Raw genomic sequence first — 19,008 nt, 5'->3', positions numbered from 1 at the left:
AAACAAAAAAAGTCAGTCAATACAAATACAGTTTAAAAGACTGTATGAGCATAGATTTATCTTTTCATAAGCTTTTAATCTTTAAAGACTCAAAATAGCGAGAATACAATACTTCGCTTCATCGACAATGATGACTTTTGCCAAATGAGGATGATAAAAAACAAGTTTCATCCAGTTCTCTGCCTAAAGTAAACTCTAACTTAACATTTTTAATCACTTATCCATACAAGACAATTTTAAAACTTTCACTAAACAGTGACAAGACACAAAACTAAAAGTATTTGAGATATTCTGAGCTTGGTGCAAAAAAAATTTCTAACAGCAAATTTATGTCTTTTTCTGACTGAAATGCAATCTACAGTGGCTGGGGGGAGGGGTGGGGAGGGGGGGAGGGGCGTTTGGGTTTTTTTCTCATTCTCACTTTGAGAAGACTACCCATTTGCAAAGAAAAATTAACAAAATCTTAAATTCATTCTTCACATTTATATTCAAAATTTCACAAAAGTCACTGTTAACGAGGATCATTTTTGTCCAGTAAAATTGCACGTCTGGCAAGCATCACTCATGTTGAAATACAGATAGATAATTATACTGAAACACTGTGGGGGTGTTCATAATTTCCACTGAAACTAAACCATAAATATTTGAGTGGCCACGGGTTTGGCTTCTTCCCTTACTTTGTAGAAAGTGACAATGTGTGTGCACAAGCACATAAGAGAGTAGAGTGTAAATGTTAACATTAGCAAACGTGGCGAGGGTTGAGCACATCTGCAGAATTGGAAAGTAGGTGTCCATCAGAGAGTGAGCAAGAGCGTGTAAGTACATCTGAACAAAGTATTTATACCTACAAAAAAACGCCATGGGCCCATAGGATGGGATATGCTATTGTTATTATCATTGTCATTATTGTTGTCATCGCTGTTTTGGTAGCTATCTGAATAATTACTCATGTTAAGATTACGATGATCAGTATGTGGATGTCAACATTAAGCAAATAATGATTCACAGTTGCAGTGTAAAATTTAAAAACACAGTAAATACCTGGAACTCTCTCAGAATGGTGGAAATGTTGGTCTCTGTGGCCAAACTAGTGAGGATCTCCAGCTGGAAAACAAAATTTCATTAAGATTGTGGGGACAGAGTCTATGGGAAACAATACTACTTTTGGTCCCTGGTTAGCAGTTTACAGCAACTGTCGATCACGCTGGTCACACTTCAGTAAGCACAAATTAGGACAAAATTAGAACTAAAAAGAAGTAGAAAAGGTAGAACACACTAGAGATAGTTTTTAGTTTTAGTAGAGGTTTTTACGGCGACCGCAACTGCATAAGGTCATATGAGCGCCAGAAGATTAGAGGTGTTACAAGAGAGTAACAAACATAAAAAAGAAGAAGGGGAGATAAGGACGATAGATGTTTCATAGGAAAGAAGAAGCAAACCACACCAGAGCACCCGCCAACCACCCACTCACACTAGAGTACTAATTAACCACCAACACTCTTGCTACTTGATATTTTTTTGTTCAGTAGTCCTAAACATGTAATCTGAGCATGCTTCTGCCTACAAATGAAACCTGGACATCAATCAAAAGGCTGAAAAGCTTTCACATGACACGCCTTGTCAAGATGGGGAAAATATATTCATACAAAAATACCAAAACAGAGATCGTGGAAAGATTAGGAACTTCAATTCAATTGTATTTTCGCTGCTCAAAAAAAGAAAACTAAGAGGTCTTGAACACCTTTGTTAGATTATTATTATAATACATTAAAGACGAGAAATTACCAAAAGACCTCCTCCACAAAGAACTGCAGAAAGAAAATAGGAAAAACCATCCACTTCTTCTAATACACAAAGATACTTGAAAATGAAACATGGCTAAAACAAAGATAAAGTTTAGAACCTGGGAAGAAATAGCAGCTTATTGCAGCTAAAAAAAAAAGAGAAATATGCAACATCAAAGGCATATGTACAAGAGACATAACAAGGTATAAAAGATGGCAGGTCATTGATCCTGCCTTGTGCTCAAAAGAGTCCCATATGAGATGTGCCATGTGTACTGTATAACACAAAACAGCCTTAAATGATTTGTGAGGCATCGTGGTGAAATCAGGCACTCGTCCAAATAAGGAAATCAAAGAAATAGACATTTTTCCTCCAGTTCGGCAATTTTTTTAAAAATTTTTGTTATTTGGCTCAACACCTTTTATGTCCATATAAAACACATTTTCATGTGAATTTAACGGAAAAACGTCAATTAATGGTAAAGAATATGTACGTTTTCCGCTTTCAAGGACTCTCAAGCTATAGAAGTTACCAAACTTTGGAGGCCATTTTCTCACTAATTCTACCCTTTAAAACCATGCTACCCCCACCTCCTTCAATCGCAAATATTTCGACATCTATTCAAGATAGATGGATGTTCTTTTCATAGAAAGCAAGGCAAATGAATAATCTTTCAGATGATACCAATAACCCCAAATGCCCAAAAATTGACGAGCGCCTGATTCCACCACGTCATGACACATTTGATTATTACAGGTTCAAACAACTGTATCCTCATGACTATTCTATTCAATTTAGAAAATAATCAAAAAAATTGATGAGATGTATGTTCTATCACACCATCTAAACTGTCCACATTTGTTTCATTTGAATTGTGTTTCTTTGGTTGGTTCCTTGGGTGTACTTACTTTCAGAAGTTTCACGTGCAGAGGGTCACAGGATCTCACGTAGAATGACTTGAGGTATGGCTCAAACATTCCCTGTAACATTCAGAACATGAGTCATGAAAACCAGAAATATTGAGCTTTCTCCAAGGCGGAAAAATTTATCTGTAAAGAAATTTTCAGTTTATAAATTCACAAGGCCATATATGGGCTTTCTTTAAAAAATATTCAGAAAACGAAAGGAAATGACAACACACATATTCTACTAGAATAACATAGAGCAACCAAATGCTGAAATAATAATAAATAATAATAGATAGCATTTGTATAGCGCATATCCCCACTCAACAGCAGGCTCTATGCGCTTTACACTATATTATTACCCCAGCAGACCATAAAACACTCCGAAACATTCTCAGCGTCCCGGGAAGCATACAGTGCAAGCAGCCGATTAAGCGCTCAAACACTAACAAACTGACAAGATCTTTCGCTGTCTATAGCCGGGTACCCATTCCCACCTGGGTGAAGTGAGGAAATTCGTGTAAAGTGCCTTTCCCAAGGACACAACGTCGGGCCCTTGACGGGATTCGAACCCACGACCTTACGGTTGCGAGTCCGAGAGCCTAACCACTAGGCCACCGACGCCACAAAATTATGAAAGAGAATAAGGCTTTATCAGACTTTAAAAATAAAATAAATTCATAACGTATATCATATTAGCTATTTACTTACCCTTCTCTTGTTTGTCATAGTGGCAATATTGCTGAGAACAACATACTGAGTCTCCCTGTGAATTTAAAAAAATGTGTTTCAGATACTAAAAAGATATATATGTAAAAGCACAAAAAATTAGCAGTGCATGAATAGACGAGCTTTTATAATGTATCCCCACAGTCAGATATTTCTAATTATAAGCTTACAAAACCATATGAAATTCAAACAAAAAATAAAATAGTTAAAATCAGAATGAACAGTTCACATTTTTCATTGTCTTCCTTGTAATGTATATTTGATAAGACAAGAAGCTATGAAACAGCAACTCCTTATCAGACACAACATATTACATATGGCAGATCCCCCCCCCCCCCCCCCCCCCCCCCCCGTAGTCTCTGTGATGCCAGAACTCCCGTTATGGATTTTTTTAAAAATAAACAAGATTGTTGCAACCACATAAATGCTAGAATGTGCAAGCTGTTTAAAAATGACAATGATAAAAAAAAAACTGAGGTTCGTGTATGCTAGCTTAAAAGAAGAGAGAGCAAATGACTTTAGGGACTGAAGAAAAACCAAAAAGGCATCAGAAAATGGTTTTAGGTTACAAAAAATTAACCACTCTAAACAAAAGCATTTTACTTGATATGAAATAAGCTTTACTAAAATAAATGCACTCACTTTATGCTGCTTTTTTTTTAGCTTTCACTTCCAACAGATATGACATTATATCAGACAAAGTGAAAAGACAACTTTAATTCACCCAAACTGAAAATTGTTTTACTTAGAAGAATTCAATCAAAGCATACAAATCATAAAATACTTCCACTTACTTTCAAACCACTGTCGCATGCTGAAGCACTGCCACATTTTCAGCTAGGGTTAATGTGTCTAGCTAAAAGACACATCCAGGTAACTAGGCTTGCTTTGATTACCAACCATTTTACCATTCGCATCTCTGAAATTGATTGCAATACAACACAACAGTGGTATCAATCATCAAGAATATGTTTCCTCTATTAATCAATCAAGTAAAAATCAGTCTCTCACTTGTGACTTCTCAGAAGACGAATAAGACTTTTGGCAACAACTCCAACTTCTGACTTGGGGGCACAGTGATGGTACAGCTGTGCAACAGCCATAACCACCTGTGGAAAAAAAACAATGTTTATGGCTAACAAAAATATCAGAAATTCTTTAATTAACACTTTATAAAGTGGACAACAGTGGCCACCTCATCACACAGACTTGCAGATAACAGCTAGAGAAAAGTGTCAATCAGTGTCTTATATTTCAGTTTTGAGAACACAATAAGACCAAGACAAGTAACTTTCACATAACATCCTGATCATACTTTTTTTAAACTAAATTCTTACAAGCAGCCAATCTCATTCAAGAAAACAACGAACAACCATTGTGTCTTAATCGCATAAGAAGTTATTTTAAAAATCATTCCCTCCGTACCTAACAGTGAAAAGTGACAGATAAATGTTAAATCAAACTAATACTACCTCATTCATATGAACATGAGGACTATAGAAAGAAATAAGTAACAAAAACAGTACAAGTGTTGATAGAGACAAATTCAACATAGCAGAAACTGACAGGTAAGCAAGGCCTACACAAAAATACGACAACAAATGGAACAAATACACTGAAAACATGAAACTAATTTTTTAGCTTCACATAACACGAGCTTACTGCAGAGTTGCGACTGTTCAGGAGTGGCTTGGACTGTCTCAGCAATAGCCTATGGTCTGCATCCATGATGTACGGTGCTGGTTTTGAAGCTCCCGTTTTCTTCTTCTCGCCACCATCCTCATCTTCTTCGTCAGAATCTTTTTCAGAACTTTCATAAAAAGGGCGGTCTTCTTCTTCTTGTATGTCCTTTTTCAATCAAAGATAAGAGACGTGTCACCTCAAATAAACAGTGAACAAAATTGTTTAGTTTATTAGTTTTAGTGATGTTTTACCGAGCTCGCAACTGCATATGGTCATATGAGCGCCAAGGGGTGGATGTCAACAGAGAAGTCCAAACGAGGAATCAGGCTTATTTTGATCACCTCTCTAGCCTCAACAGCACAAAGTCTGCTTCAACTATCAAGGCACCCCGGAAATAGCAGTTCACAAGAGATTGACAAGCATACAAAAGTAGAGCAAAAATGACGATAGTAAGGATGAGGAAAGAAAAAGCAGCAGTTCCCCCTATGCTGTTTTCCGGCACAGTATGAGCATAATATTGATAAATAAGCCCATTTACAATTCTACTGTGCAAAAGAACATGTTAATATCCCCTCATGGGAATGGCCAAAAGACATTTCACAGAGCTTCCAGCAGCTGATGTCATTTTTCGAGGATTTTCAGGTCCAGGGCAGAAGGTTGAAGGGGGACGTTCGAGAATTTTTGGTTTCAGGGCATCCTAAGTATGCCATTTCTGGCTATTCAAGCCTACATTTAACAAGAAAATGAGTGAGAAAAAAAACATACTTTGCATACATAATTTTCTGCTTGTGTTAAACCATAAAAATCCAAAGCCATGTTTTCTCTCTTGTACCGATACTGTTCATCCACAACTGTAGTATAACAGCTAGATCTTTAAAACTTGACAGTTAATGTTAAACTTTTTTCTGCTTTTGCTGGTTTGCACCATAATGGGTAGAATCCTTATAACAATAGTATAACAGATCTATCTAAATAACTTGACAGCTTACTTATATTCAACTTAAATCCACAACAATACTTACAAATAAACAAGTCTGGTAAAAAAAATCAAGCTCTCTTCAGAGTTTTCTTTTCTTAGCATGCCCAAGATCTATTGAACCACAATCGTCATTTCTTCCTCTTGTTTACAGAGCTGGTGAAAGCGAAAGACACTGTCTACACTTTCAAATAAAAGAGCACTTCCGGTATGGGTTGGCTATTGTTGACTATTAGATATCTAGTATATTTACGGATATTTTTTATTTCACTACTTTTTTTTTTTTAATTTTGTCGCGCGAATTTTAACGCAAATTTTTCCATTTGCGGAATTCTGCTAATTAGTAGCACTGCCCTTGGGGGCCAACAAAATTGAGAACCAAGGTATCACAACAAACACAAAAAATGTCTTTACTGAAGTGCATGTGCAGAGAATACCTACAGTACATTTTAAACTAATTTTTTTTAAGTCACGCTTTTTTTAAAGAAACATCTGCTTTCCTCTCAAAATGTTGTTTGAATTGGTTTTTTTGCATAAAGCGATATAAGACAGTTCTCTGGTGATACTCAATAAAAATAATGGGGTTAAAAACAATTTTGACAAAGGTTTTAAATCAAGAACTTAGGGTCTCACCAAAAGAGACGCACATTGACACAGCTAAAATCACTGAGTGCTGAGAAAACCTAAGGCAGACACACAGAGACAATAGAGGGATAGATAAGAAGAAAGAAATCCAAGTGATACCTTCCACCCTCTCAAGCTCAATACCTGCACCAGATCATTATCACACCCAACGGGAAAGCATGCAAAAGCTCCAAAAACAACTTACATCTTGGTTGGGTGAGACGAACTGGGTGCGACAATAACGGGTGAGCATGTTGAGGATGACCACTTGTCCCCACTCCTCTACATCCACCAGCAGGTTACACAGCTTTCGATAGTTCTTGTGGATCAGGTCAATCCGCTCTGGGCAGATCTCCACAAATGCCTGGATAGCGCTGCCAGCAACCAGCTGCACAATATATACCACAGAGAAACTAAGAGTTATCGTATGTTAAAGCTCCCACGCTGTACAATATGGCAATGAGCCCTAAAGACAATTGAATTAATAATAACACGATGTTTAGTGATAGAAAATAAAATTCTTTATTTTGTATTTTTGTTGTCAATGAAGTCAAGATTTAAAAACTGACTTGCTCAAACATTGCTGTAACAATTACCAATTTTAATTGGTGGGTCAAAGTTCAGAAAAAGAATCTAACTAGTGCAGAACAATTTTATTGTTGAACAAAAAATGCCTCCATTTGTTTACATTAATTCATATTTAAAGAAAGTGTGGTCAGTATAAAACGAAGTTACTATATTACTTAATCTTTTTTTAAGAAATCAAGGAAACCATGAAAACTCAGTTCTCAGACAGGTAAAAATCTTAACCTACCGTGGTCTTATCACCCAGCAGCCTGTCAAGCACTTCAATCAACTGTTCCTTGGTTTCTGGGTCCAAACTGTGAAGTCAAAAACATAATGTAGTTCCAACCCATGACGAAAATTTTGTCCTACATCCTGTCCAATAATAATATGATCAGTGATTACATCAGTTATCCTTCTTCCTCAAAAGACACCTGCAACAGATTCTAGTGTATCACATCTGATGCAACCTACATGCACCAGCACACGAAATATAAAAAGAAAGGGGAAAGACCCCAACACCTCGCTGGATTGATAATAACAAAGACTTTTTGTTTTCACAAGTCTAATAAAAATAATAATTACATTTATACGACCCTACCTGAAAGGAGGCTCTACTTAACAGAACCTGTTATAATATTCTGAAACATTCTCAGCTTCCACGGAAGCATTCAGAGCAAGCTTCCTTACATAGGCCCCCAAACATTATCAAGCAGACAATACAAGCCATTCTTAACGGCGTATCCATTTTCAAGTGGTTGTAAGTGTCATTCTGAAGGACACAACGTCAGAACCAGAACACACTTTGAACCCAAGACCGTTCCGTTCCAAGTGCAGCAGCATAACGACCTATTTGACACTGATGCCAAATTCTGAATATAGGGCTTTAGTTTCAGTAGTTGGAGTAGAGATGTTGAAGAAAGGGAGGAAAAATGCACAGACACTTCACGAAAGTAAATATTACATAGTGTACTTCTGAGCATAGATGTTCACACACACACATCCCATTCCACACCCAGAGGAAATACATCTTCCGCTCATTGGTGGGGACGGGGGAGAACAAACTGTAGTTCACATGAGACAAAAACAACATACCTGTACAGTTTTGGAATAGCATGAGCAGCTGTCTTCCTGACATACGGCGACATATCCATTACTGCCTCTTTGATGGCCAACATCATGATAGGGGTGATCACAGGCACCCGGATACTGGACAAGACTCGCAATGCACTAGCGCGGATCAATTGGTTGGGGTCCTGTCAGAACAGAAAGTTTATGTCAGAAACAAAAATAGATGGAGTGTGACCCCATCACAGCACAATCCAACCACATGCAAATAAAACTTATTCCATCCAACACCAGAAAAAACAAGGAAATCAGTCCCATTCTGGTGTCAAGAAGCTGATTCTGAATTAATCTATGAAAGTCTTTCAATCTTGTAAGTTAACACAAAAAAATAGAAAGCATTAATATCCATGAAAAGTGTATGGCAAAACACATGTCTAATCATTTTACTGCCATCATATCAGCAATAAATGGTTTAAATCATAGCCACAAAAGTGACAAAATCACTTAAACGCTTTTACCTTTAAAGCACGCTGAAAAGTACTGATAGAGAGAAGTGCAAGATCTTGTTGTTCCTCTGCATATCTTGTCAGGTAAACGTAGACCAGTTTCTTCACCTAAAGAAATTAAATTTAAAATAAACATTTTGATTTTGTCCATGTCACTGTGATACAACATAACAGCACAACAGTAAGGCATATGTGTAGAAATTATCGTCATCAATGCCCTTCCTCCTTGGCAGGCTATGGGCCATGGACAAGTGATTTCCATTGTCTTGGGCAAGCTTTCCCAACTTTCCCACTTGTGTCCCATCTTGAACATACCCTTCTCCGTGCAACATTTTCATGTCTCCCATGGCCAACTCCTGCCTCTTGTTCCCTGAGGATTTCATTGTAGTGCTTGTCAATTGATGTTGATGCTTGGTTTCTGTAGAGACTGGTTCCAGTAGGTCTCACTAATTCCCAGTTTGTGGAGGTGGAATCCATGCCTCTCTTTGACAACAAGTTCAGTTTTTCTAGCCTCTCAGAGGGTCCTAGCATTCCATAAATCAATCTGAAGAGACTTGGCAACTTCCTTTCAGCTTAGGCTGCGGTGTTTTATACATTCTTCATCCGAAGAGGCTCCAGGACCTCCCAACATTTAAAGATAGTTCTCTCATGTCAATGTATCTGTAACTTTTGCCTTTTACTATTTATGGGTAAAGCTGTTAACCCCACGACCCAACACTTAACCTAGAGGGCCAGGCCACTCTGTTTAGGCAGCCAAAACCTAATAAACCATGAGATCGTCTCAAACTGCAAGTTAGCATCACGTCAGCCCTATTCCTATCAATTCTGCGAACTGCAAGGCTATAATGTTGTAAGACAGTCTTGCAACTACACAAATTCATGTATCAATGTCACAAAGCACAACATGAACTAAATCAAGTCAAAACAAACACCTTCAAAACACATTTGCTTGAAGTCTGATTTGAAATCGTTTTAGATTTTATGTCACAATCATTGCTCAAATTTAATATATACAATTTACTTAATTCTGAGGCTCATTTGATCCTCATGTCTGCCTGTTTTAAAACAGTTAGTTACTTAAATTCAAAGATATATGAAACTTTATTAAAAAGAACATCTCTTGAAATTTAGACAGCACTGAAACCAGAAACCTCCAAGTGCTGAGGCAAGTGCCTACACCACTACAATATGCGATCCCATAAAAAAACCAAGAGATTCTTGTGCAGTGACATATGTGAACAATTGTATTTCTAACAGACGTTACATGAGTCATACATTTGCTCAATAAGGAAATATTACATTATGACACACCCACTGTATTCTCATTTTCATTTACAAAGTGCACCATATTAGTATTTCTATCTCTAAAGCTATAATACAAAGTGATGATACTCACCTCTAAATTTTTGGAAACAACATTCTTGACAACAGGGGGGAAAAGATCAGATGCATCTTTGCCTTTAGCAACCATCTGAAAAAAAAACCGCAAACAGCAACTTCTAAAATAAGCTTTCCTGAACACATGAAAGACCACATTAATAAATAATAATAATAGTCCATCATGACCGGATGAAAGATCCCTACTAGCCAAAAGGTCGTACCAATGGGTAAGTCATGCCCTTAGTTTGGGATTGTCAAAGTATGAAATTTCAGTTGACATACACATAGTCTCACACCATAATTTGGCGGATTAAAAAGCACCTTTAAAAAATGAAACAACACAAATATTGCCAGATGTTCATCCCACAGAGCTGCAATCAAATCTAGAACTTGGTTTCCATTTTTGTACTCTGATATCACATCAAGTACTCAATGTGCATTTAAAAAACTGAAGAAACAGTCAACTGTATACTTCATCACATGTCAAGTGTGAATGAACTTTGGTATCCCAAAAACTGCTGGTCCCCAATACATGCAGTACTCACAGAGGTCATGTCACATGATGCAAACACATTGTTAAAGCACAATTTCACTTACCAGTTTTGATAATGGGTCTAACTGACCAGAAATCAGATGTTATTTTGATAAATGACATAAGAATGGCAAATTACTACAGTCGAACCTGCCTTAACGGAAACCTGTATAAAACAGAAACCTGTCTTAACGGAATCTCCCCGCTCCCCCCTTGATATATTCCTCTTTAATTACCTGTATAAAACGGAAACCTGTCCAACCCGGAAACGGAAAGAAAAGTCCACTCCCTTCTGAGGATTTCACCTGTCTAAGACGGAAAATACTTTGCCCACTCAGCCCTGATTTGAAACAAAACTCGTAAGTTTGGTTCCGCTGGCTCTAAACTAACGCTATGGTCATGAGGCTGGGTGAGGAAGGGGAGTAGAGGTGCAATTTGGGGGTAGATGTTACCCTGCTTTCTGGATGTTACCCCATCATGTGAGCCCTGAGCGATGCAGATGGTCAGTGTAGTGTGGGTGTTAAATCTCACGACTACCCGTGAGAGTGCTTGAGTAGCGAGCCACTACGGAAACTTTCATCAGTCCAGAAACCAGAGGTGTGAAATTAGATTGACCAATGCCTGCCGCCCTGATCGTACGGCCAGCCGAGAAAAGAGTGCGTTGAATCGTTGTTACAATGATGGCAGTAAGGGGTGGCAATGGTGGGTGGGGCTAAGGATGGAAGAAGGGAGATGTTCAAACGTTTCTGTATTTAATAGGTCAAACAGTGGTCCTATGAAAGGCAAGCACTGGTGGTAATTGGATACGTATGTTGATGCATGTCATCATCAGACAGCATAGCAATTGAGGTGTGAAGTTTTGACCACTGCTTGCCGATCGGACAAGCGATCCTTGATCCCACCGGCTGGACCTTTGAACCCCCCCCCCCCCCACCTCCATCTCCCCCTAAATTCCCCTGTCTAAGACGGAATTTTTTTCTGGCTCCCTTGCGATTCCGTCTTACGCAGGTTCGACTGTATATATATATGATGCACAAGCTGCATGTCATTACTGCAAAATTCTTCATAGCAACAAAAGTGAAAATAAATCTTGATTTTGTCCCAATCGAGACTGCCAAGATCGATATATATGACCCGTACACTTCTATAATAGACGCCTGTTAGCACTCTCCTTTCATTGTATCCGGTGGATACGGCTCACCTAATTTTTGGGGGAGGCAGAAATGAAAAGTTGCGACCTATACACAAGTATACATGGTACTCAAGTACCTATCCAGAGTTCATTGTCACTGCTCCCTGAGACAAAAGATTTCATACAAAGATATAATTATATGTGCATGGACCTTAAAATTCAAGATGACAGCCAGTCAAATTTTCTTCATTAACTTTTTTTAAAATTAAGAACTCAATTTCAAACAGATTTAAAGCTGCAAAGCACATATACATTAAATAGTCTCAGTAATGACCTCTGTAACTACAACAACTTGGCTTGGCAATAAAAAGTAAACCTCCCTCCCTCCCTCTCTGCAGAACAGAAATAATAAAGCTAGCATTTAAAAAACAAAGAAAAAACAAAGAATTAATAACACATTTCAAGATACATTACCCCGATAATTCTTTTCATAGCCTCAAGCTTGAGACTGTCTTTGTTGCTGTCCAACATCGTCTTCAGGTCTTCATGTCTAGGAGAAAAAAAAAAACAGGAAGGAACAATTTACAGCTAGCTGGCTTTTTAAGCAGTACTGGGTTAGGGGTAAGAGATGAAAGACATTAAAAGGATGTTAGAGATCAGAGCTAGTGCTTGGGATTGAGAGTCTTGTTAGGGTAAGGGATGCATGGACCTGTATTTTTTAATGAGAAATCTAAAAGGCTACTGGATAAACATTCCACATGATCTGCTCAATATGTATGACACTAGAACAGTTGAAAACCATTAATCAACAGAACTAAAACATTATAAGTTTGTAACTCGCAAGCGACTTATATTTCTGTAAATGTTCTCTAATACATAAAAAAGCAGGTAAAAAAAAAAAAAGAAAAATTTAAGTATTATAACTCCATACGTGTCTTTGGGTTGATCTGAGAAAATATAGCTTCTTAACCTTTGAGCCCTGACCTGAGGCTAACATGCCCTGCTCATAGCTCCTGAGTGATTCACCTCTTCATTCATGATACCATCCTTAGAATCACATTCCACATCCCACTCGAGGTAGTCCACATCATTACCACCATCTAATTCAGAACGAAAGCAGAATGAAGTAGCGAGAATCATCACAGGCTGCTCGAAGGATACTTGTGTAGACAGCCTCCTCATTGAAGCAGACATTCTACCACTAAGGCATAGAGCTGATGCCTTGACCGCTATTTCACTCGAGAAGCCCATGCGTATGCCAGCAACGAATCTAATGCAGAGCCTCCGCAACAAAATCAGTGCCCATGCAGACAGGCAAGTTGAGCAGTAGAAAGCATGCCCAGAACTTCGTAGGTGAAACTGAACTAGGTATGTACCCACGTGAGGAGCTAGTTTGTTTTACCCCCTCCCCCCACACACACACACACACACAACTGTGGAAGGCTGCATCATGCAACGTGACCTTTAGCACCGATCTCGTTGTCGACTGCAAGCATGCTAATAAACCAGTCGTCAGGAAAGCAGCAGCAGAGGCTACCACTTGATCGCTCCCCCTGCCCGATGTAGAAGTCTGGACTGATGGTTCAGCTAAACACGGTCCCGAGTATGGAGGCAGCAGAATACTGATCAAGACTGGTGATACCAAACTCGACCACCGTGTATCCGCAGGCCGATATTGTTCCAGCTTCAGGGCCAAGCTTGTAGCTCTCTACACAGCGCTGGGCATGCTTGATTCACTACATACAGCAGGCAGTCTCTCGAACAGCGTACGCATTCACGTATACACTGATTCCAGGTCAGTAGTCATGCGCCTCTCATACGGCCCCGCCAACCAATCGGAAAAGGTGGCGTGTTCAATCTGGCAGCGTCTGCACACCCTCTGTCAGCGCTCCAAATGTTACATCTACTTACGGTGAATTCCAGGCCACACTGGACTAGCCGGGTGAGAATAAAATGAATATTATTCTCACCCAGTCTGAGAATGCAATGGATTTTTTTTGGTCTACCAGGGTGTTGAGAACGGATGATGGAAAATTATTTGTGAATTGTAAGAGAGTGACCGTTCGTGACCTGCCCCAGAGCGCTGGCCGATTTTTCTAGGCTCCCGCGGGGATTGTTACTGTTTCATTTGTTTAAATCTTGAGTTGAGAGTATGCACGAATATCTTCACCAAAACCTTAGACAAGTGTAAATATTTTCTAAATTCACTTGCCAGAGTAGAGTATGTTTTTAAAAATAATAGCCTTCTAACTGAAAGCTATATATTTAATGAAATAATGTTAGTAATAGTTTGTCATTGCAATGTTAGAATTGGCATTTGTTGTTTACAACAGAAAAAACATGTTTAATTGTTATCCCTAGCAGAACCCACAATTATTTTTTTAATTAAGAAACGCAGTGCCTTAACCATAGGCATATTTTGTTTCTTAATTTTGATTGGTTAAACTATTCAAGAGTAAAATTTTCCATTACAGAACCAATACATTAACCCTCATCCTGCGGGAGCCGGGTTTATGTAGCCCGATAAGCCTATTTCGGCACCTCGCCTGCGTTCTGGTCCCGAGTCAGTGTAGCTCCTGGCTCAGCGCACGCGCAGCGCGCATCCTCTTACGTGTCATTCGGGTCCCGAGTCGGATCCCCATTCACGCAGGTCAAGTGTGAGTGCGTCAGTCTGCTTGAGTTTGTGTGCGTTTGTGGCCTTCTTCTAGAACCACCTGCGTTGGTTCGTAATCGAGGCATACGTCTCATTCAAAACATGCCAAGTTGATAGCTCTAGATGTTCGTCCAATGAAATTATAGAAGAAATTGACCCTCTTAGACATGAGGAGCTCGAAAGGATAGTCAGGAAACAAGACTTCCATTTTTCTATACAAAATATTTCAAATGAGCTTGATTTTGTATGAAATGATACTACCTGATAAAAGATGAGCTTGTTTAATAGTTTTGAATACCCTTGTGCAGGTACAAAGAACAATTTGAGTGTAAAACATTCGGAAATTGACCTAAATTATCCCTTTTCGAACCTCAGGCCATTCATAACAACAAGAGCGTCCAGAAAGGTTATTCAAATGGGCGTAACTACTCGTAATGTCTTATCAGCTTGTGAGAGGGGGTTTTTCATGTGTTTGTAACACTTTATAAATAGAATGCTATGAAGGATAGAGCGTTATTTTCATCATCAGTTAACACACTCCCGCAGTATTCATGGCGAAAACACCCGTTTCCCGGCGCGCGCGCTGTACACCAACAGTACACACTGAGTGACCCCGGCGGCCTGCCCGGCGAGTCCGACGTAATCGGTTGCTGATAAGATACGCATCTGGGCACAGACGCAGGATAAGAGTTAATACTGTAGCAACAAAAGGTGACGTTATTTGCTCAAAAGATAAGGTTTTCCCCCAAATCGACAATAGTCGCCTACCCCACTCGAGAGCTGGCCCACCAGTTGGCGATTTTAGTCGCCACGCGCTCAGCGGAGAGAGAGAGGGAGATGAGTTTTGTCGCCTGGAGCCCTCATTGACAGAGGTCCTATGATGCCCGAAACTAAAAAACCGGGAGAGAATAGTAGACTGTCGTTATTCTCACCCAGGGTGAGAATAGTATCAATTTTCTTCTCACCCAGGGTGAGAATAATATATCCAGTTTATCCTCACCCCCAGTGAGAATAATCACAGTGAAAATGAAAAGTTGCACTAAATCCGATGTGTGCAGCAGTATCTGGACTTGAAGTTACCATTGACATGGATAGGGATTTTTCCCTGAATGAGAATGTCACAAAAGTGGTCTGACTAAAGCTCATAATTAACGCCTAACTAGAAATCATAATATGACAACAGAGCCATGAACAGATCAAAACAACATCAGGCATCAGGCTCAGGCGATCTAACTCTAACCTCTTTCTATTCAGTTACTTCCAATGTAGAATGGACCAAGTGGAAAGTCTTCATATCACGTGCCTTTAGATATGAAATCCTTTTCATTTGATGATTTTTTTCAATAGATCTACTCACTTCTTAAAATCAGTTGTGAAAAAGCCACTGCTTGCGGGGTCAGCACTCATATCCCCATCCCCACTGCCGGTCGAGCTCGGTGGTCTGTCATTTGCATATGACGATGCTTGAAACCCACCGTTTCCTGCCATCTTTTTCGAAGCTTTAGGTCCTCAGCGTTGATGTTCGCTTACCAGATCACCAAAGAAAAAGAAAATAGAAGGTAAACAATCTGTCTTGAAGGCAGAGTAGACTGTAGACGCTCAAGATGGTCAACGCCTTCTCGTAAGGATCCAGCGGAAGTTTCGCTTGGGAGTTGGGAGTGGAGCTTGAGCAGTGGCTCTTCGTTTCACCGGAAGACACGAGATAGAGCTATGTTTTACATCTTCCAGCCACGTAGTTCTCTGAATAGGCCTAAACGATGATTCCGTTTTATAGCCTAGGCCTAGAATCTAGTTGAATTTTTTTTTCAATGAAGACCCTAGATGTTTTAACGACCCAATTTAGATCAGTTAGAAGGCGGGTTTCCAACTCTATCTGTCAGGGCCTACCCGGGTTGAGAGGGATACAATGTCCAAGCAGAAAGACTGAGATGTTAAAAATTACCCCGTCTAGGAATCGAACTGGGGTCTCCAATGTGAGACAGCGAAGCGCCAAACCGCTACACCACAGATGCTAGGTGTTATTGAACTGATATTAGATCTATTATTTGTATGTTTTTTTCTTTACAAAATCCGAATTTTTTCTTCGCTGCATACTAGATTAAGAACAATTTCAAAGTTGCTACCACATTCCTTCTTTTGTTATATTTAATTTGTCAAGGATAGGCCTCGCCATAAAAAGGCAAAATGTATCTGCCTGCGACCTGTGAGAAATACAATTTAAATTACATAAGCAGTGATCGGTGTCATAATTGTTGCCACAGCATCTATGAACCACAATAATCAAGCGCAGAATTTTTGCCCTGCACCATCGGTAGGCCTATGCCAAGGACTACTATACTCATAGCCTATAGAACTATAATACATGTATTTATGGACAGCTTTAAAAGACTCGTTCTTTCAGAGATCTCGAGGCTCAGCATGCGGGGTGGAGGGGTGCAAAGAAGGAAGACAGATGGACTGGCTCGCCTACAAAAGTTATTTACAAAACTCGAAACCGTTATACCTCCTGATCATGTTGCCCTCTCAGGAAAGCAGAGAAATACATGTAATTATGTTTTAGGCTATGACACTACAGCTCCGAATTCGAATACATTTGTAATCATCAAACAATTTCTCTCTCTCTCTCTCTCTCTCTCTCTCTCTCTCTCTCTCTCTCTCTCTCTCTCTCTCTCTCTCTCTCTCTCTCTCTCTCTCTCTCTCCGTAAGACTTGTATAACTTACCCCCTCTCTCTCTCTCTCTCGGCTGTGCTCTACCAATCTCTCTCTCTCTCTCTCTCTCTCTCTCTCTCTCTCTCTCTCTCTCTCACACACACACACACACACACACACACACACACACACTCACTCTCTGTCCCTCTCTCTCTCTCTCACTCTCTGCCCCCCCCCTCTCTCTCTCTCTCTCTCTTTCTTTCTCTCTCTCTCTCTCTCTCTCTCTCTCTTTCTCTCTCCATGAGTGTGTGGGTATGTGTGCATGTGATTAGGCCTAAATGTATTCATTAGACCACTGCAAAAACACGTCATTGTGACGCATTTATCGCAAGTATTCCCATCGCTCCATTGTAAGTAGAATAAGGGGTGCTGTCAGCATAAAAGATGCGCACCGAAAGCGTTTAAGTTGCTTTTATCAGCTGATGTTTGCAGATTAATGTAGGCTATATTTTCAGAAGGTGTACAACTTTCTCCTGTAGATTATAGGTTATTAATTAAGTAACTGAAATTGATTTAACACAACTTAATACGTTAACTGTCTTGGAAATGTTTAAGAGAACCAGGTTTTTAATTAAATACAGACTCTTGGACCATGAATAAAAAATACAAACGTGAATTTGGTTCCTGACGGAAGCTAAGTATAATGAACCCTTTTGAAGTACTGGCCACGCACCAGAGTACGAACTCTACCCACGTAATTAAACTATAAATGTTAAACTAAATCTTATGCACCCTTGATTCAACTAGGCCTATACGGTACCCATTTCAACTTGTAAGCACGCCTGTGTAGATTATTATCAAGGTATAATTCAACTTTACTTCCACATCTAGATCTAAATACACATTGACAAAAACACGAACAAATGAATAAACAAACAGGCAACCGAAACTTAACAAGCAATAAAAAAACAGCAGCCGTGTGACTCTCTCTTCCACACATTAGTATCAGAGGTTACAAATAGAGTACAAATGATTACAGGGGGGCTCTCGTGGCCTAGAGGTTAAGGTGTCGGCCTCTCATTCAAAGGTCCCGGATTCGAATCCGGGTAGCGACAGAAAAATTAAAAAAATTTCTTCTCTAAAATTGTCTCCTTTCACCTCCTTTCCTGCTCTCTTGCAATATTCTGTCGTCTGCTTTCGTCTCCTCTTTCTGCCCCCACCCCCTCTGCCCCATCCTCTGGGCTCCTGACTCTTTCTGCAGCCTTTCTACTGCTACTCCTTGACTCTTTCTTACAGCTGTCTTTCTGCCACACCCCTGATCTTCTGGTAGGAAAGATCTACACCTAGCCTTCTCGGACAAGGGCGAGAAATCTCGGAGGGCCCGTGTGCAAGTTGCGCACGTTAAAGATCCCTTGGTGGTCTAAAATCGATAAGAGTAGGCTTCGGCCGCCACCCGGGCAAAATTCAAAATTTCCTACCAAAAAAAGTATTAGGTGTGTCCCGCGCGCTCATATGACCTTATGCAGTTGCGAGCGCCGTAAAACCCTATACTAAACAAAACAAAACAAACAAATGATTACAATAAATTTAACTTATAATAACCTCTTTGACAATCGGTTCCACAACCAACGGAACATAATTAACCGTGCCGTACTTGTAGTCTAACCAACATTGCCAGTTGGCATTTGTATTGAGCAAACAACAAGTTCGAAGATTTTGTTATAAAAGAAAAAAATGTTCTGTATCTAATCAAATTTTTCAAATCAAATTGATTGCTGTGAAAAATACATCGGAATGATCATCTAGGGCAAAGAATATAACC

At 39.5% G+C, this 19,008-nt stretch overlaps 1 protein-coding gene across 1 annotated transcript in view; it reads right to left on the bottom strand.

Annotated features, from left to right (window-relative positions):
• The window catches only part of LOC101862274 (AP-3 complex subunit beta-2), a 33,960-nt gene extending 17,433 nt beyond the window's left edge, over positions 1-16,527 (bottom strand). The window contains exons 1-12 of the mRNA XM_005099397.3: positions 15,895-16,527; positions 12,359-12,434; positions 10,237-10,311; positions 8,853-8,948; positions 8,362-8,522; positions 7,517-7,583; positions 6,908-7,090; positions 5,082-5,267; positions 4,431-4,528; positions 3,402-3,456; positions 2,694-2,765; positions 1,042-1,104 (exon numbers count right to left, since the gene is read on the bottom strand). Of these exons, the coding sequence (XP_005099454.1) occupies positions 1,042-1,104; positions 2,694-2,765; positions 3,402-3,456; positions 4,431-4,528; positions 5,082-5,267; positions 6,908-7,090; positions 7,517-7,583; positions 8,362-8,522; positions 8,853-8,948; positions 10,237-10,311; positions 12,359-12,434; positions 15,895-16,025 (1,263 nt within the window). The 5' untranslated portion in view covers positions 16,026-16,527. The remainder of the gene's footprint in view (positions 1-1,041; positions 1,105-2,693; positions 2,766-3,401; positions 3,457-4,430; positions 4,529-5,081; positions 5,268-6,907; positions 7,091-7,516; positions 7,584-8,361; positions 8,523-8,852; positions 8,949-10,236; positions 10,312-12,358; positions 12,435-15,894) is intronic.
• Between the last annotated feature and the right edge of the window lie 2,481 nt (positions 16,528-19,008).

The sequence above is a fragment of the Aplysia californica genome, unplaced genomic scaffold (assembly GCF_000002075.1).
Source record: "Aplysia californica isolate F4 #8 unplaced genomic scaffold, AplCal3.0 scaffold00211, whole genome shotgun sequence".
Classification (NCBI taxonomy): domain Eukaryota; kingdom Metazoa; phylum Mollusca; class Gastropoda; order Aplysiida; family Aplysiidae; genus Aplysia; species Aplysia californica.
This window is presented reverse-complemented; position numbering and strand designations above follow the sequence as displayed.